This window comes from Lithobates pipiens, unplaced genomic scaffold (assembly GCF_037356315.1).
Source record: "Lithobates pipiens isolate NorthernLeopardFrog02 unplaced genomic scaffold, aLitPip1_a1.2 Scaffold_28, whole genome shotgun sequence".
In the NCBI taxonomy this organism is placed as follows: Eukaryota; Metazoa; Chordata; class Amphibia; order Anura; family Ranidae; genus Lithobates; species Lithobates pipiens.
This window is the reverse complement of record NW_027507789.1, coordinates 73,826,325-73,844,572: the sequence shown is the minus strand read 5'-3', so window position 1 is coordinate 73,844,572 and position 18,248 is coordinate 73,826,325. Positions and strand designations below refer to the sequence as shown.

Genomic DNA, 18,248 nt, shown 5'->3' with positions numbered 1-18,248 from the left:
ATTCACAACTTCTCCCTAGAAATGAAACATATGGATGGTAGATTACATTATATGGAAGATAAAATGGAGGAATGCACTGTAACAGTTAATTAACTAGTTGATGCATATGCGGAACAAAAGGAGGATTCCTTGTGGGTCAAGGCAAAACTGGCAGATCTCGAAGACCGTTCTCAACGTAATAATATTAAACTAAGAGTACCGGAGTCCGTTCCACCCACGAAATTACGTAACTATGCCAGCACAATGTTTTCAACATTACTACCAGATTTATCTCCAATTGAACTTACTATTGATCGTATTCATAGACTTCCCAAACCGCGACACCTAGAAGAATCGATTTCCAGAGATGTCATTCTGCGAATTCACTTCTATCAAGCCAAGGAACAAATCCTATTGAAAGCCAGAGAATTAAAAATACTCCCAACTCCATATTCAGATATACAACTTTTTGTGGATCCTTCGCAATTTACATTGCAAATGAGACGTCAACTGAAGACGATAACAAAAGCACTATTTAACCATAAAATTATATACAAATGGCGCCACTCGGCCACTATACTAACCACCTACAATGGCAAACAACATGCCATATCTACTATTGATGGTGGTATGCAGCTACTCTATTAATGGGGTATCATACTAGACCCCCCGCAAAATGTTCATGACCTGTGGGAAAAACCAAAAGTGTTTCATTTCAGACATAAAAAGGAACAGAGTAAAGCCTAATACAATTGAAATCTTCCAGCATGATAATTATTGATTATTAGATACTTGTCTGGTCAGGCTTTCTGCTCGAAATCTTATTGTGTGAACTTTCCCCCTTTTCTAGGTCAGCATCTCCTAGAGTCATTTACTGCTGACTTTTGTATCTGTCCTTTTTGAACTACTTATTATTTGATTTTTTTTTTGTTATTGATAATTTTTTTTCTTTTTCTTTTCTTTTTTGATTAATACTTGCCTACTAGTAACGTATATTAACTATTTATTATATGTAGTGTGCTAACGTTGTTGGCTTACTTTTCACAACAAGTATTGAATTATTGACATTCTTATAGTGTCCTCTAAATAGTTTAGTTATTGTATCTCTTTTATCTTTCTTAAAACGCATACCTAGAGATATAGCTGAGAATTATTTTTAGGAATATATTTTCTACAATTGTGCTTTACCTATATATATTTCAGTATGTCCATTAATATATTGTCCCTAAATGCACGTGGACTGAATCATCCAGTAAAACGTTCCTCTCTATGGAGATCTGCTTTATCACTCAACTGTGATATTTTATGTGTTCAAGAGACACATTTTGTTCAAGATGCATTTCCCCAATGCAAACACAAACAATTTGCACATATTTTTCAATCAAATTACTCTAAAAAACAGAGAGGTGTGTTGATAGCTGTCAGAAATACTCTTTCTTTTCAATTAGACAATTGTATTACAGATCCGGAAGTAGATATGTATTTTTAATTTGCACCATTAATAACATACCTTATACATTGGTATCCATTTATGACCCAAATGTACGACAAATGCACTTTATTAAGAAAACTATTTGTGCAGCGAAAAGAGTCCAAAAAGGACATCTCCTAATATGTGGAGATTCCAATTTAATTCCTAATAATGATATGGACTCCACTGCTGCTTCCAAAAGATTTGCTTCTCCACTAGCTGAGTTTATCACCTCTAATGATTTATTTGATGTATGCTCCCGAACGAGATTATACCTATTTATCACCAGGTCACAATACTTATTCGAGAATAGATTTATTCTTGACAGACAAATGGTTACTTCAGAACATTTCAGCTTCCCAAATCCACACCGCCACCTGGTCGGACCATGCACCTATTAGCATTACTTTAGCCGCCAAATCCTCTCAACCTATTGTTTGAAGTACCAAGTACCTTTAGAGAGCTAATAATTATCTCCTCCAAAACGATTACTACTCCACGATTCTTCAACAACACCTAGATGAAGTTTTTTCAAATTAATTCAACGGATATGTCCGATCTCATGGTAATGTTAAATGCTCATAAAGCTGTTATGAGAGGCATGTTTATACAACTAGGCACTAGAGAAAAGAAAAAGAGAACCCAGAGATTAGACGAAATTACTAAAGAAATAGCTCATACTGAGGATCTTAACAAAATTAATCCTTCTCCTCATCTTAAATCAACATTGTTTTCATTACGCCATGAATTGAGATCCTTACTTTTAGAGACGTATGAAAAATCATATAAAAAGTTCAAAGCTACTACATACGCAACAGGAAACAAAGCTGGGAAAGCAATGTCATTGCAAATTAAAGGTTATAAATCAAGAACTAAAATCCCATTTGTTTATCATCCACACAATAATGAAAAACTGCTCAAACCTGATTCTATTGCCAATGCATTTAGTGCATATTATACAGAATTATACAACATTAAAGACCATGCTACTATACACCAACCTTCCCAAGAAGAAATTAATAATTTCTTGGACAGTGTTAACCTTCCTTCTATTTCACAATAACAACTAGAACATCTTAATTCCCCATTCACTGTCCAAGAAATACTACAAGTCATCCGTTATCTTACTAACTCTAAATCCCCTGGTCCGGATGGCTTTACTGGAGAATACTATAAAAAATTTCAATGTACCTTAGCTCATAATTTGTGTAAGATCTTGAATTTAGCCGCATTATCATTCCATCATCATTCCCCATTGAAATGCTTAACGCTTTAGTTGTGACCCTCCCAAAACCAGACAAGGAGCCTTCATCGCCAAAAAATTTCCATCCTATATCCCTGCTTAACTTAGACTTGAAAATATACGTGAAAGTCTAAGTATAGCCAAAAGATTAGAAAATATTCTTCCTTTTCTTATACACAGAGATCAATTAGGTTTTACAAAGGGCTGCCAAGCACCAGATGCTACCAGAAGAGTAATAAATGTGATCCACCATGTAGAAATTACAAAGACACCATCCTTATGTCTATCACTTGACGCAGAAAAAGCATTTGAAAGAGTACATTGGGGTTACCTATCATCAGCACTCAAAAAATTTGGATTACAGGGTCAAATACATAAAGCAATTATGGCCTTATACGCTGTCCCATCGGCTCGAGTATACACAACAGATTCCCTATCGCTGCCATTTCAAATCACCAATGGTACGAGACAAGTATGCCCCTTATCCCCTCTAATTTTCAACCTCATTATGGAACTACTTGCTGAAAGCATTAGAACTAATCAGAAAATCCTAGGAATTTCCATTGCTGACCAAGAACATAAAATCAGCCTTTTTGTGGATGATGTCATCCTCATGGTTACAGACCCCTTAATCTCACCAGAAATTCAGAAAACTCTAAATTGGTTTAGTAACGTTTCTTATTATAAAATGAATGATACCAAGTCATATATTCTCAATTTGGGTATAGATAAACATACCAGCAAACATCTAAAAACACAATTTCCTTATTCTTGGGCCGAAAATACAATAAAATATTTAGGGATTCAACTGTCTAACTCTTCCAAATCATTATTTCAACACAACTATATACCACTCCGCACTAAATTACAGGGAGACCTCGCCAAATTAGCAACATATGAATTCTCCTGGATGGGTAAATTGGCAACCTTTAAAATGCTACACCTCCCCCAAATTTTATATTTCTTTAGGACTCTCTCAATTCCAATACCGTCTACATACTTCACATCACTCCAAACTATCTTCTAAATTTATTTGGCAGCGTAAAAAATCCAAATGTGGTCATGGGAAATGTCGACAAGCAGGTGGTACTGGTTATGTAGATTTTATTTTTTTTTTTAAATAACGTTTTCTTTATTTTCATTAACAGCACAGGAAGATAGGCAGTACAGAGGCGTAGTAGCAGCAATGCAATTACAAAACATAGCAAGGTCAGAAATAAGCACGCTACCTGTGGTAACGGACCATGGGCACATATAGCAAGGCATAATAATGTGGTTGGCCAAGAGCGGGGGGTCAGGAGACACACACAGTCAACTGCCTGCTCCCAAGCCCAAGAGGCCCTGTAAGTTCTGCCATATGTCCTATGCAACACACTTAAAGTAGAGCGGCAAGAGTCCGCCGCAGCAATAGTCAAAGTCAGGAGAGGAAAGAGAGAAAAAAGACGAAGAAAAGAAAACCAGTGATCCGCGTTGTCGTACCGAACTCGGTGTGCCCCTATTCCCCCAGCAGCCGCCATCTCCCCCAAACCAGATCGAATTCCTCCAGCCTGTCCCGTATTCTGGCAGTCATTTTCTCCATGAGTTCGATGTCCTTTATTCTAGAATAAAGGGCTTCCATAGTCTGGGCCGTTTGGCTTTTCCAACGGAGGGCTATCAAGCATCGGGCTGCCGCGAGAACATGTCTCAGAAGCTTCCGAGACGGTTTAGCTAGCTTAATTCGGGACAGGCCAAATAGGAAGAACTTGGGTTCAAACGGGACGGGCACCCCCAGCAAGCGGGCAAGGAGCTGTTGGGTCAGAGTCCAGAAAGGGGATATCGAGGGGCAAGTCCAGTATATGTGGAACAGGGTACCCCTGTCTTTTAGGCAGCGCCAGCAACGATCAGAGGCGGAGGGATATATTTTGTTCAGCACCTCTGGAGTCCGGTACCAACGGAAGAGTATCTTGTAGGCATTTTCCTTGTAAAGGGTGCAAAGAGAAGATTTGGCTGCCTGTTGCCACACCCCCTGCCAATCCTCAAGGGAGAGCTCCTCCCCCAGGTCCCTCTCCCACTTCAACATATACTTGTGCTTGCCCCTCGCCTGGGAGTGGTGTGAGCTGAGAATGCGGTATATATCCGAGATCAACCCCCTGCCATTCCGACCGTTCAATATAATCATCTCAAATGGGGAGGGCGGGGAGAATTGGAGTCTCGGGGCCAGGGTTTGTGCAAAGTGTCTTATTTGAAGATAACTGTAGAACGTCTGTCGGGGGAGGTCATGTTTGGCCTGGAGCTCCGAGAAGGAGAGCAGCTTTCTCGATCTGGGGTCCACCAGGTGTCCCAGGTGAAATAGACCTCGGGACGCCCAGGGCCAGGACATCTGATGGGTCAGGCTGTCTGGGAGCATGGGGTTGTAAAGGAACGAGGTCATCAGGGATGAGTCCGAGTGTAGCTTGCAGTGGCGAGACAGCTTCCGCCAGAGCTGACGGAGGTGAGCCATCGAGCCCAACAAGCGGTTCGGCTCAATCGCCACCCCCGCCCCCCAGAGCAGACTGTTCGGGTGCACCGGGGCCAACCATATTTTTTCTATCTCCGACCACTTGTTATATGACCGTTGAGGGAACCAGGAGACTATCGCCCGGAGCATCGTCGCCTGGTAGTACCTAACCAAGTCAGGGAATGCCAAACCGCCGTCTGAGCGTAAGGCAGTGAGAACCGTGCCCGGGACCCAATGTTTTTTAAAGTTCCATACAAATTGTAATAAGTCTTTCTGGAGCATACGGAGGTGTGCGTAGGGGATCGGGACAGGCAGTGTCTGAAATAGGTAGAGAAGTTTGGGGAGGATTACCATTTTAATGGACGCGATCCGCCCCGTAAGGGATATATGGTGTGTTTTCCATTTATAGATAAGTCCCCTGATCTCCCTATAGAGGGGGGGAAAGTTGGCCTGGTATAGAGTGTGGAAGGATGGGGTAATTTGAACCCCTAGATATTTAAGAGAGGAAGTCTCCCAACGATAAGGGAAAGCCGAGCGCAAATGAGCCCCTTCAACTAGGGGCATATTAAGTGGGAGGGCGACTGACTTGGATGCGTTTATTTTGTAGCCCGAGATCGCCCCGTACCGGCTAAGTTCTGCGTGTAGGTTGGGTAAGGAGGTCCTGGGCTGGGTCAGGGTGAGGATGACGTCATCAGCGAAGAGCGATATTTTAAATTCCCTGCCCCGAACCGAGACACCCCGGATATCGGGGTTACCTCTAATGGCCTCCGCCAGGGGCTCGACACAGAGAGCAAACAGCAGAGGAGAAAGCGGGCATCCCTGGCGGGTGCCATTAGCGATAGGGAAAGTCGAAGAAATTGCATACGGGGTCTTGACTTGAGAAGTGGGGGTGGTGTAAAGGTGTTGTATAGCGTGTAGGAAGGGACCCCGGAAACCCATATGGGTTAGAGTCGCCGTCATAAAGGGCCAGCTCAGGCGATCAAACGCCTTTTCCGCGTCTAGACTCAGGACCAGGGAGGGGCGACCAGTCTTGTTCGCTACATCAATGAGGTCAATAACTTTCCTGGTGTTGTCACCCGCTTGTCGAAGAGGTACAAAGCCAACCTGATCCTTATGGACCAGGGCAGGAAGGATTGTATTGAGGCGGTTGGCCAGGATTTTCGTAAAGATCTTTAGGTCTGAGTTTAATAAGGCGATAGGCCTATAACTGGCGCATTAGGTCTGGTCCTTGTCTGGTTTAGGGATAAGGGATATAAAGGAGGCCAACATCTCCGTTGGGACCGAGGCCCGTGTGAGGAAGGAATTGAATAGCTTGGTCATGTATGGGCTCAAGATGGGTAGAAACATTTTATAGTACTCGTACGGGAAGCCATCTGGACCCGGAGATTTGTGAGCGGGGAGCGCCTTTACAGTCGCTGCCAGTTCCTCATCGGTGATGAGGGCGTTCAGTTCCTGGAGTTCCGCGTCCTGCACCTGGGGCAGTGTCACGCCAGCTAGGTAGTTGGCTATGCGGTCAGCTAAGTCAGGGGTTGGTGGGTTATGGGGTATGTCCCTCTTGTTGTACAGGTCCGTGTAAAAGTCAGCAAATGTGTCCGCGATATCCTGCGGGTGAGACAAAAGGTCTCCCCCACGGTTTTTAATTTGGGAGGGCGCGGAGGCTTGCGTGCGATCAGCCAGCTTCCTGGCCAATAGGGTCTGCGCTTTATTGCCCTTATCATAATAGAGCTGTCGTAGGCGGATAAGCGCTTTTTCAACCGAACCAAGCGCAAGATCGCGAAGAGTAAGTCTTACCTGCACTATCTGCTTGACCAGTGACAGTGAGGGAGACCCCTGAAGCTTAGCCTCAAGGGCCTTCAGCCGCCCCTCAGCCAGCCGCCTAGCGGCCTGTGCATCTCTCTTCAAAACCGAGGAGAGAGCAAGGCAGCGCCCCCGGGCAACCGCCTTGTGGGCCGCCCAAAGGGTGGGGAGGGAAACGTCAGAAGTGTCGTTTTCGGCAAAGTACAGTCGGAGCGTGGATTCCAGCTCCGTTTTGGCCGGGGAGTGCTGCAGGAGGTAATTGTTCAGTCGCCAGTTACACGGCCTGCGAAGAGGGGCTCCAATATTTAGCGTCAGGGTGATCGGGGCGTGGTCGGACCAAGAGATGGGTAATATGTGTGCTGCACGGACCGCCCTCAAGGTGTGGCTGTTCACAAAAAAGTGGTCTATACGCGAGTGGGTGCGGTGCGGGGCCGAGTAAAAGGTGTATTGGCGGTCCCGTGGATGTAAAGTACGCCAGGCATCAAAGAGAGCGCGTCGTCTGGTGAGCTGGCGGAACAGCGTTGAGTCCCTCAGGACCCTAGTCTGAGATGCCCGTGGGTTCACCACCATGCGATCATGTGTAACAGATGGAATAAGGTTGAAGTCCCCCCCTATCACCAGAATCTCGGAAGGCGACCTAAATAGGCGAGAAAGCACGCCGGACAAGAATCGGTGTTGGCGGACATTCGGGGCGTAGAGGGCGCATAGAGTCACAGCCTGCGCCAACCAGATACCGCGAAGGATGACAAAATGGCCCTTTGGGTCTAGGTACGTTGATGTGCACGTAAAGGGGGAGCCCTTTCTGATAAGGATAGCCACCCCCGCCCTCTTACGCGAGCTAAAGGCTTGGTACACTAGGGGGAAATGTCTTAAGGCAAATTTAAAGGAGTCCCCTTGGTTAAAATGCGTTTCTTGGACCATCACTATATCCGCCCCGGATCGCCTAAATTCTTGGAGCGCAAGATGGCGTTTCTTGTTGGAGTTTAGGCCATGTACATTTAAAGATAGTATCTTAGCCATGATCAAGGGGATGGTCGGGGTTGATCATACTTAGCTTCTCCCGCTGGAAGGGTAGGTGCCCTAGGGGGAGAGACGACCGCCGGGGGAGGGCTGACACACGACTGGACCACTGGCAGAGACCCGCACAGGGGGGGGGGGGGCGGAGAAAGAGTCTGAAAAAGAGAAAAAGAGTGAAAACATAAACAAAGTACAAAACCAAAGTTAACTGCAACATATGTCAGGTCCAGGAGCCCTATAGGGGCTCTGAACCGAAGAGGTTCCGATAGGTCTCCTGTGCTGGGCGTCTCCCGACCCCTAAAAAAAAAAAAACAGGTGGGGGGGAGAAGGCCAGGCCAGGCAGACACCAATAGTTTTTAAAGTTCAAGGGAACCAATAGGTGGAAAACCACAAGGGGGGTCTGTGACTCGGGAGTCGATCTGTCCTCAGACTCTACCTGAGCCAGCCCTGGGTGAAAAAACAATTCCAGGAAAACAAACAAAACAGAAAAAGAAAAAGAAAAAAGGAAATCTTGTAGCGTTCAGGCCATCGGGGGAAGGGGGGTGAACAAACCCCAAGTAAAACAAAATGAGTGGGAAGGCCCGCTGGTGGGGGGATCCATGTCACTTATGTTTAGGTGATCTGCGGTCCGGCTCTGACCCCCGGTGCCGTTTAGCCGATGGGACTTTCTGCCAGAGCACCGGCGGAGGCGGTTGAGAAGGTATCAGATCCCATTCCGGGAGCTTGGGGACCGGTAGGCCCAAAGTGTCACAGAAGGAGGCCAGGTCCTCCGGGTATCGAAGGAACGCAGACTTCCCCTGGTGTCTAGCTGTAAGGCAGAAGGGGAAACCCCAGCGGTAAAGTATGCTCCTGTCCTGCAAGACTTGAAGAAGGGGCAGCAGCAGCCGTCGTTTTTGGAGGGTTATCCAGGAGACATCCGGGTAAACCTGGATCGGAGCGTTGTCAAACATAAGATTGCGTATGGAGCGGGACTTACGCATGATGTCTTCCTTGAGGGGGAAAGAGTGGATCCTACAGATAACATCTCTTGGTTTGGAGGCCGGGCCCTTGGGGCGGAGGGCTCGATGGGCTCTGTCCATCTCAATGGGCTTGGCCGGGTCTTCTCCCAGCATTCCATTAAACAGTGCTTGCAGATTGGTCTGCAGGTCCTCGGGTCCCTCGGTTTCGGGGAGGCCACGGACGCGAATGTTGTTCCGCCAGCCCCTGTTATCAAGATCTTCCACGTGACGCTGCATGTCCCGTAGGAGGAGTCGGTGGTCCGAGCTCTCTACCTGAGTGCGGTGTACTGCCAGCTTGGTCTCCTGAATCTCCTCCTCCGCCATCTCGACTCGTTCAGCCAGGTGTTTAAGGCCGGCGTGCAAGGACTGGATTTCAGCACGACAGGTGGCTTGCACTTCCGCCACGAGTTGTTTAAAATCATCTTTGGTGGGGATGGCTGACAGATAGGAGTGCCAGGGGGGATATCCACCCTCGTGATGCCCCATGGGGGGCTGGAGCGGCAGTGAGCATGGAGGAGAGCCTCCCTGCCCCGACCCTGCTGCCAAAAAGGGGGGCCGGGATGAAGGGGGGTGCAAGTGTTCGGACCATGAGGTAGCATGGGGGGAGTCCAAGGAGGGGTCCGGGCGGACATTCAGGGAGTGCGGGGAGTGGAGGCGGACCACCTGGGCATAGGTGGGATGGCTAGCCATGTGGGCTCTGGGCAGACTCGCGTCCCTGGATCGAGGCTGCCGCTGGGTCTTGGGGGGGGCAGAGAACTGCCGGATATGCAGAGTCCCCCCCTCAGTCAGGGGGGGGCGCTGCGTCTTCCGCACTGCAGGGGGGGTCCTCCGTGGCTCCTGGTGCAGATGGGGAGGGAGACACTGCCATGGCTGGGTCCGGGGCCGTCCGCAGTAAGCGGGGGAAGGCCTCAGAGCATTGAGTGGGAGATGGGGGAAGCTGCTGGTCCGTGGCCTGAGGCCCCTGCGGGGCGGATGGTGGAGTGGAGGAGGGAGGGCTGTCACTCACCCACGGTGATGCTCCTGTGCATGGCGGCTCTTGCGGGGACCCGCGACCGTCCCGTGGAGCAGTCCAGCCGTGCTTGTGCTGTGTCGCCGGGTCCGCTGCCGCCATCTTGCCGTCGTGGCCTACACCGGGCCGCGGCCTGTCCTCCAGCCCGGCCCGGACGTGCTGGGACTCCCCAGAGGAGTTCAGAGATATGAGCGAGCCGTCTAGTTCGCAGGTGAGGACCGTGGAGTGCTGGGGTAAAGGCTCCGGGTGGGAGTCGCGCTGTAGGAGCAGAGGAGGAGATGCCTGGTCCCGCCGTAGCGTGGCCGGGTCGGCCGGCGCCATCTTGCGGCCTTCACCGGACGATCCTCCGGGCGGCCGAAAAGAGGACGTGAGGGAGGCCGAAGAGCCCGGGGGCGGTTGAGACGACCCCCGGGTGGATGAGGACCTGGTAGCCCGTGATCTCCCCATCCTAGAAGGTAAGATGCCCCCGATGCAGGCCGATGTAGTGCTGGGCTGGAGGAGAGCTCTCACTCGCAGCGTCCGTCCAGCTCGGCTTCCGGTCACGCCCCCGTTATGTAGATTTTTAAGATTATTATTTGGCTTCTGTACTCCCTCAATCCAAAGAATGGTTTATGTCTTCTCAATCCACAATATGGGGGAAGATGGAATCTGCAAAAATCCCAGGGGGTAATTTATCTTTATGGATACCTTCTATAGCACTTGGTTCCAAGATTCCATCCCATATGTCTCCAACAGTCTCGGCAACTCTTAAATCATGGACCCGATTTCTAAAACTTACCTCTTCACATCCTCTTCTAACCGCAGCCCAAATTCCTTTGGAAACATTACATAATTTCATCCAATCAACTTCCCTTTACATCTTGGGTACATTAGAACTAAGAACTGTATCACCAAACTTCCTGCATGGTACTACAATGTTCCAAGAGTGGCTTGGTCCTTCCTCAAAATTCCCACTCATCCTCAAAAGGGATTTCGCCCTTTTATACTCTTCAACAAAAAAATATATTTGCTAAAACCGCTCCAATGCTTAGATGGGAAGAAGATTTAGGATGCACTTATACGGTCATACGGTGGACCGATGGGAAAAAGCTTGTAATACCATGTATAAAGCCACCTGTTGTTCCACACTTTGGGAATTATCCATTAAAATATCACAACGTTGGTACCTTACTCCTGAAAAAATGTCTAAATTTAGCGAAAACGTAGATAATAAATGTTGGAGATTATGTGGACGAAAAGGCGATATGTTTCATATATTCTGGACTTGCTTCAAACTTAAATTATATTGGGAACAAATTTTTCAGTTACTCTCTGTAGTCACCAATGCAAACATACCTTTAAACTCTTCTCTAGCTTTACTGTCTCTTGATATTGATTGTTATCCCACTCCAGCTAGAAATGTCTTAACACTATGTAACTATGTAACATGTTCTATTATCAGCTAGAATTAGTATTACAAGGAAATGGAAAAAAAATCCGATCCTCCTACGGTATTAGAAGTAGTAGAATCGACCCAAACACATTTTATCTATGAATTAACATTATCCCTCTGACAAACTAGTAAAGAACATATCTATAAAATGTGGCAACCTTGGGTAAAATGGACTAACTCCCAAGATATTGTCCAGGTTTTCTGTTCCTAACTTATGTTGAATATATCTTTTCCTCAGAAGTTTTAGAGAGATACCTTCCTCCCGGACACAGTATAGCTCACATAGGAGTGTCCGGGACAATCATTTACTTTGTTACCTCCAATTCACTTGAATTACCATTATTTTTACCAATGAAATGATTCTTCTTGTATTGGTATTTTTCTACTATCTCATAAATAGGTATTTCATTAGTTATAAGGCAATTGCATTTAATATCTCTTATTTGACACTGATGTTTATTTGTATATACATTGTAATAATATCTTCTTATCTGTTATTTTTTGTTATTTGTCTGGATAAACTTTCAATAAAAAGTATTGAATCAAAATATGTTGATATTGCCTTCATCAGATGGGGTGAAGTCACCCCTGTAAAAGCCAAATTTGGACACAAAGATGCACACAAATTGGGAGTCAAACTGGCAATTTCCCTGCTGATCCCATGCCTAATGTCAACATGTGCTATCTTCCCTCGTGGGGGATCAATGGATGTGTTTTGTGGGTGCAACCACTTCCTCTCACCTACTTGAGTTTTGAGGAAGAGGTTGCAGGCACAAAACCCGTGTGCATCTTCAAAATATGGCTTTTAACCACTTCAATACAGGGCACTTTTGCCCCCTTCCTTCCCAGCCCAATTTTCAGCTTTCATCGCTCTAGCGCTTTCAGTGACAATTGCGCGGTCATGCTACACTGTACCCAAATGAAATTTTTATCATTTTGTTCGCACAAATAGAGCTTTATTTTCGTGGTATTTATTCACGACTCCATTTTTTATTTTTTTGCGATATAAGCGCAAAAAAGCGGAAATTTGAAAAAAAAACAATATTTTATTTTTTCTATTTTAAAAGAAATCCAATAAAATCTAATTTTGTCATAAATTTAAGCCAAAATGTATTCTGCTACATGTTTTTGGTAAAAAAAATTCTGTTAAGTGTATAATAATTGGTTTGTGTGATCACGGACATATGTACGCAAATGATCATGCACATATGTGTGCAGGTGATCACGTATATATGTGTGCAGATAATCATTGGGACATGTGATTTTAGTGGGACATATGTGGGGGACATGTTTTTATTATTAGGGACATGTGTATTTATTATTTGGGGACATGTATGTTTTGGGGACATGTGTGGGGACATTGTGTTTATACTGTGTGGTGTGTTTACACTGTGTGGTGATTTGTGTTTACACTAGACTGGTGATCAGTGAGTAAAAAGCTGTAAAAAACAGCTCATACTCACTGATCATCAGCCGGCTGCAGCGATCTGCTCTCCTCTCCTCAGCGATGACTTCTGTGTGAGGAGAGGAGGAGCCGATTGCCTAGCAACTGGCTGTTTGTTTACATCACATGATTGGACACGGCTGTCATGTGATCAGGAGGGCCAATCACAGAGCCCTCCTGCCGATCTGAGATGCGCCGTGTCTGGGTGCATCGGGATCGCGCCGCTGCGCGGGCACGCGCGCGCGATCCCGCTCCTTCTGATGGACGTTCCTGAACGTCCTATCAGAAGTAGACGGCTCCCACCCGGCCGTATATATGTGCATTGGCCGGGTGGGAAGTGGTTAAAATGTGTATAAAATTTGTAAGCAAATATCAAAAATGTTGCGATTTTTGGGAATTTATATTATTCCTAGTACATCAATCATGTTCTTCAGTTTTTGTTTTATCTCAGTTGTTTTGTGCTTTATAAAGTCTAAATCCCGACTACACAACATTATGTCCTGGATTAGCCTTTGGGCACTGCCACTGGTGAAATGATGTGATTGTTTTTCCACAACTTGCACATCACCTTAAATAAAAAATACACACCATTTATTATAAATATGCAGGCATACATCTATTAGCTGAATCTATGGTGTCAGACACTCACCTGTTGTGGTGATCTCCCCCACATCTCCTTCCTCCACATGCTCAGATTGTAACCTCTGTTCCCTTTCTTCAGGAGGTGGGGGGTTCCTGTTGTCCCATGTCCCAAGTCTTTTTTTTCCCTATAAAAATTAAACAAAAGGTATACTTTAGCACACCGATATTTGAGGCCAGAAATAGCAATATGAAACATTGCTTGGAAGTGGGGTACAATTGTCTGTTTTGGCAGAGTTCAAAGCTGAAGACATGATTTTTTCCCTTACCAAAGCTTGAATACTTTCCTTTTTCGGACATGTTTCACACATGGAGACACCCCTAGTATCCTGTGTGGGACACCCTAAAAAGTTTGTTCTTGTGCCCCACATTAGTACTCCTGAGTCCAGATGTGTAAACAGCTGCTGAGTGTTATCTCTTTACATTACACTGAATCAAGTTTGCAATTCATTCTAGTTTCAAAGAAATCTAGACAACAATGTCCTAAACTGCTTTTTAGACAAATTATCATGACCAAATATAGTTAACCCTGTATCTGGCAAAAACATTGTATTTAGTTGGCAAATGAACGATGCTTACTATGACCGATTACTGTGCCCACGAACATGAAAGTAGCCATTTTAAAATGTACAACAGTAAAGAAAAGCACATGGAGCAGCATGCAAGTAATAATAATAGGAACACACAACTTATTCCAGTTGAGGTCACGTGACAGTGACATAACGCGTAGGATAGTAGACGGACACCGGAAGTGACAGACTCATACGAGCGGACTGCTCGTGACTGTTTTATATGTGCAATTATTTCGTTGAAACCATGTGAGTAGCTTGATATTTTTAATAAAATTACTTAATTTACATTATATACTACACCATGGTTTGCTCCGCTTTTGTTTTCTGAATACCCTTCCAAAGTTGCCTCCTATACCAAGTGCCAGGAAAAGAGGAATAGCGTGGTGTTGGATCTCCCCCTCTTCCCTTGCCTTTATATTTATGCTGTTAACCTTACAGCTGTAAGGTAATTATATAGTACACTCACTGGTCAGTGGACACCGGGATATGCACTGGACACTTTGCTGACACTTATGTGTGTTGATGTTTTTTAGTAATTGGAGGACTCTGGAATTTCACTATTGTGGATGAATGCACTGGATACTTTATTGACACTTACATGTGCTGATACTGTTTTTTGTCATCTTAATATTTATTTTGAAGGATTTTTAATTTATTTTGTGTATGAAATTTCACTTGAGTGACACTATACACTGTGTATTGGGATACACACATATTTATATTCTTTAAAGTTTCTTTGATCATCTTATTTTTTTAATTTGGCTAATCACCACGTGTTTATATTTATTATTTTTCACATGTATATCAATTTTATGAATTTTTTCACTGTGATATTTATTATAGCCATCACCTGGTTATCAATTGTTCCCTTTTATGTTTTGGATTTTTTATCACATGAACTCTTATTTATGTTTTTTTATTTGATTATTTATTTTAGTATTTCTCGCGCTGAGAGCGCAGCACCACTTTATTTACTCTGCCCAGGAACACACAACTACTTACTTTTTAGAAGCACTTTCTTGATCCTTCTGTACTGATCCTGCTCCCTTAATTTGAGGTCTGACCAGCGTTTCCTCAGTTGCTCCTTGGCTCATCGTACCCAGACTCTTCACAACTTGAGTCATGATTTTGGCCTTTCTCACATTTTGGGTTTAGGTAAGGTCTATACTTCCCATCATAGTCAGCCCTCTTCAATATGTCCACCATCTCCACCATGTCTACAAAGGACATATTTGAGGCCTTAAATCTCCTCCTGGATTGGGACGTTTCTGCTCCGGGCTTTCCTCCTCATCGTTACTGCTATTAAGCACCTGCTGTGTCTCCAACATGTTCTTCTCCCACTGCGACGAGTGACGCGGGTAGAGTCTCATGCATGCGCAGTGTATATAAAGATAACACGCGTGTGTCGTATGTACGTTCTGTGTGCGTAAGAAGGAGGAACGGAACGTAATAATGAAAGTAAAATTTTAACTTGGGAAATGAGTGGCTTATACTGATTCTAGATTGATGCCTATATTGGGATAAGATTAGCCTGATATTAGTGTTTTTGTCTTTTGTTTGGTCTTGCAGCAAAAATGAAACAATTTAAAGACCCAGACTTCCTCTGCAAATTCATAGACAGATACAGGGATATTTGCAATTTGTGGGAGGTGAAAAGCCTTATATCACAATAAACCAGCAAGGAAGGCATTGCTGGAGAAACTGCTGGAATTTGTGAAGACTCGGTCCCCAACACAGACATCGAGTTTGTGGATAAGAAAATTGGTAGCTTGAGATGCACGCATAGGAAAGCGCTTCAGAAGGTCCAGAAGTCCCTGAGATCAGGAGCTGCAGCAGAAGACGTGTCTGTACCCAGTCTGTGGTACTACAACAAGATGCGTTTTCTAGAAGACCAGATTGAAGCCAGGGAATCATTTTCGACTCTTCCGACTCCCCTTCCATCCAGCCTTCCCTCAACCCCAGCTGAGGCTTCCGAGGACCAACTTGGGCCTTCCATTCTGGAAGAAATTGAGGAGCCCAGATGGAGCCAGGTATTGAATTTTTAAACATATTTTTTTGTGGGAAAATGATTGTTGTTAACTAGATGTTATTGTTGCTAACAAATGAAATATTTAAAAAAAAAGTGTTTTACAGATCAATAGACAGTAGTGGCCAAAAAAAAAGATTGCGACAAGAATGAAAAATTCTGGGCTCAGAAAGATAGTCTTTTCTATTTATTAACATTCAATTTGCAAAAGTTATGAGCTGAAAATTGTGTGTGATTAATGAAACAAAAACTAAAACTATGTCCCTTTTTCATACACAGGAAGACCTCAGCCAGGACGAGGCTCTGGAATGTGGTACACAGGAGGAGGCAGGGGGAAGTGTCAGCCAGGAGGTGGCGGGGCCCAGACACACCCAATCACAGGTGCCTCCCCTCCACTTTCCACCCAAAAGGCCCAGGAAGGGGAGGAACGTGGATAAGGCAGCACTTGCCCTCATTAATGACGCTAATGCGGCCCTGAAATCTCCCCTCAATGCTGTAGAGGCCTATGACATCTATATAGCCTCAAATTTGCAGCAAATGGAGGAGTGCCAACAACGCACATGCAAAAAAAATCTTTTTTGAGTCCATCCATAAGGGGTTGAGTGGCCAAATGATGGATGACGTCCACTTATGTACGCTCGCCCATCTTCCTTCTCCTGCCACAAGTCCACCTCCAGAGCCACAGCCTCCAAGAAAGGCTGCAGGGAAGGCTGCAGTGAAGAGAAGAAAGCGATTGCCTGGGTTCAGCCTGGTCTGACAGAACACACATCCTGTTGTAGTACCACAGCCTGGGGACATATGTCATCTGCTGCTGTTCCTGATCTCTGGGAGTCTTGGACCAGATTGCTCCCTTCTATATGGACTTCTAAAGCTACCAATTTGTTTATCCACCGAGTTGATGTGTACCCTGGGGGCCAAAGGCTTCACAAATTCCATCTGTTTCTCCAGCATTGCCTTCCCTCTTTATTTTATTATGAGCCAGAACAAATGTAGATTTTTGGTTATGAAAATACTTGCCTATGTGTTTTTCTTCAGACAACATGAATGAACTAATGTGGAGTGCCATCTAAGTAAAATGTCTCTACTGTGCTCTTTGCAGGTGGACTATTATGACTTAGTAGAAAAACAGTTCTACCTATGGGAAGACCCCAAGTTTGATTCACCAAAAGCTCTTTACCTAGGAAGGGTGGTAGGTGAGTTCTTAACTACAAACCTTTGTCTCGGAATGTCTTGAGGTTATATATCTCTATTTTTTCCAACCTGGTCATGTGTTAATAAATTCGCAATTATTTTACTATTGGTTATTAAGTTCCAGAATAATAACAAATAAAAATAATTAGCAACCACAGCTAGTATTTTTACTCTGATTTCATTTCACATTTTCAGCTTACAACTGATCAGAATGCTCCCAGCACTTATGTTATTTCAAAGTAGCATGTAAAGCTATGATTATTTTTTACAGTATGAAGGAGATTTCATCCATTCAGTTAATAGCTTTGCAGAATTATCATCTAGAACAAATCATTAATAACAAAGATGCACTCACTCAGTAGAGCTGCACAATTAATCGTTAAAAAATTGTGATCTCGATTCAACCCCTCTGACGATCTCTATTGCAGAGTTTGCCAATTCTTTCATATAATAAGTGGAGAGACTTATCTGCTCACTAAGCTGTCAAAAAAAAAAAACATCCGGGCATTCTGCCAATTTTTTAAAATTAAACAATGTAACAAACTTCCTTCTTAGATCAAAGGGAAACTTCTGTGTGTGTAAAGAAAAAAATCCAGGCAGTCTGCCAAGTTTTTAAACAACATGTAAATGCAGGAAGTTTAACCACTTAGTCTAAATCTTTTTCTGTCACGTGTTTCTTAAGTTAAAATCAATATTTTTTGCTCAAAAATTACTTGGAACCCCCAAACATTATATATATATTTTAGCAGAGACCCTAAGGAATAAAAATGTCAATTGCTGAAATATTTTATGTCACACTGTATTTGCCCAGCGCTCTTTCAAATGCAAAAATACACTTCAATTAATAAAATAAAAAAATCAAACAATAAAGTTAGTTTGCTTTAATGTGAAAGGTGATGTTACGCCACGAGAATCATGAGGGAATCTTGCACTATCTTCTAAACAATAAAATCG

General features: G+C 44.3%; 1 protein-coding gene across 3 annotated transcripts in view; it reads left to right on the top strand.

The window, feature by feature from the left end:
• Positions 1-18,248, top strand: part of CNTNAP1 (contactin associated protein 1) — a 525,816-nt gene that overhangs the window by 390,167 nt on the left and 117,401 nt on the right. For 2 of the 3 annotated variants that reach the window (XM_077459411.1, XM_077459410.1), the window contains exon 21: positions 17,203-17,296. The exons of the other annotated variant lie outside the window; for it this stretch is intronic. In XM_077459411.1, the coding sequence (XP_077315537.1) occupies positions 17,203-17,296 (94 nt within the window). The remainder of the gene's footprint in view (positions 1-17,202; positions 17,297-18,248) is intronic. 3 annotated transcript variants of the gene reach the window in all.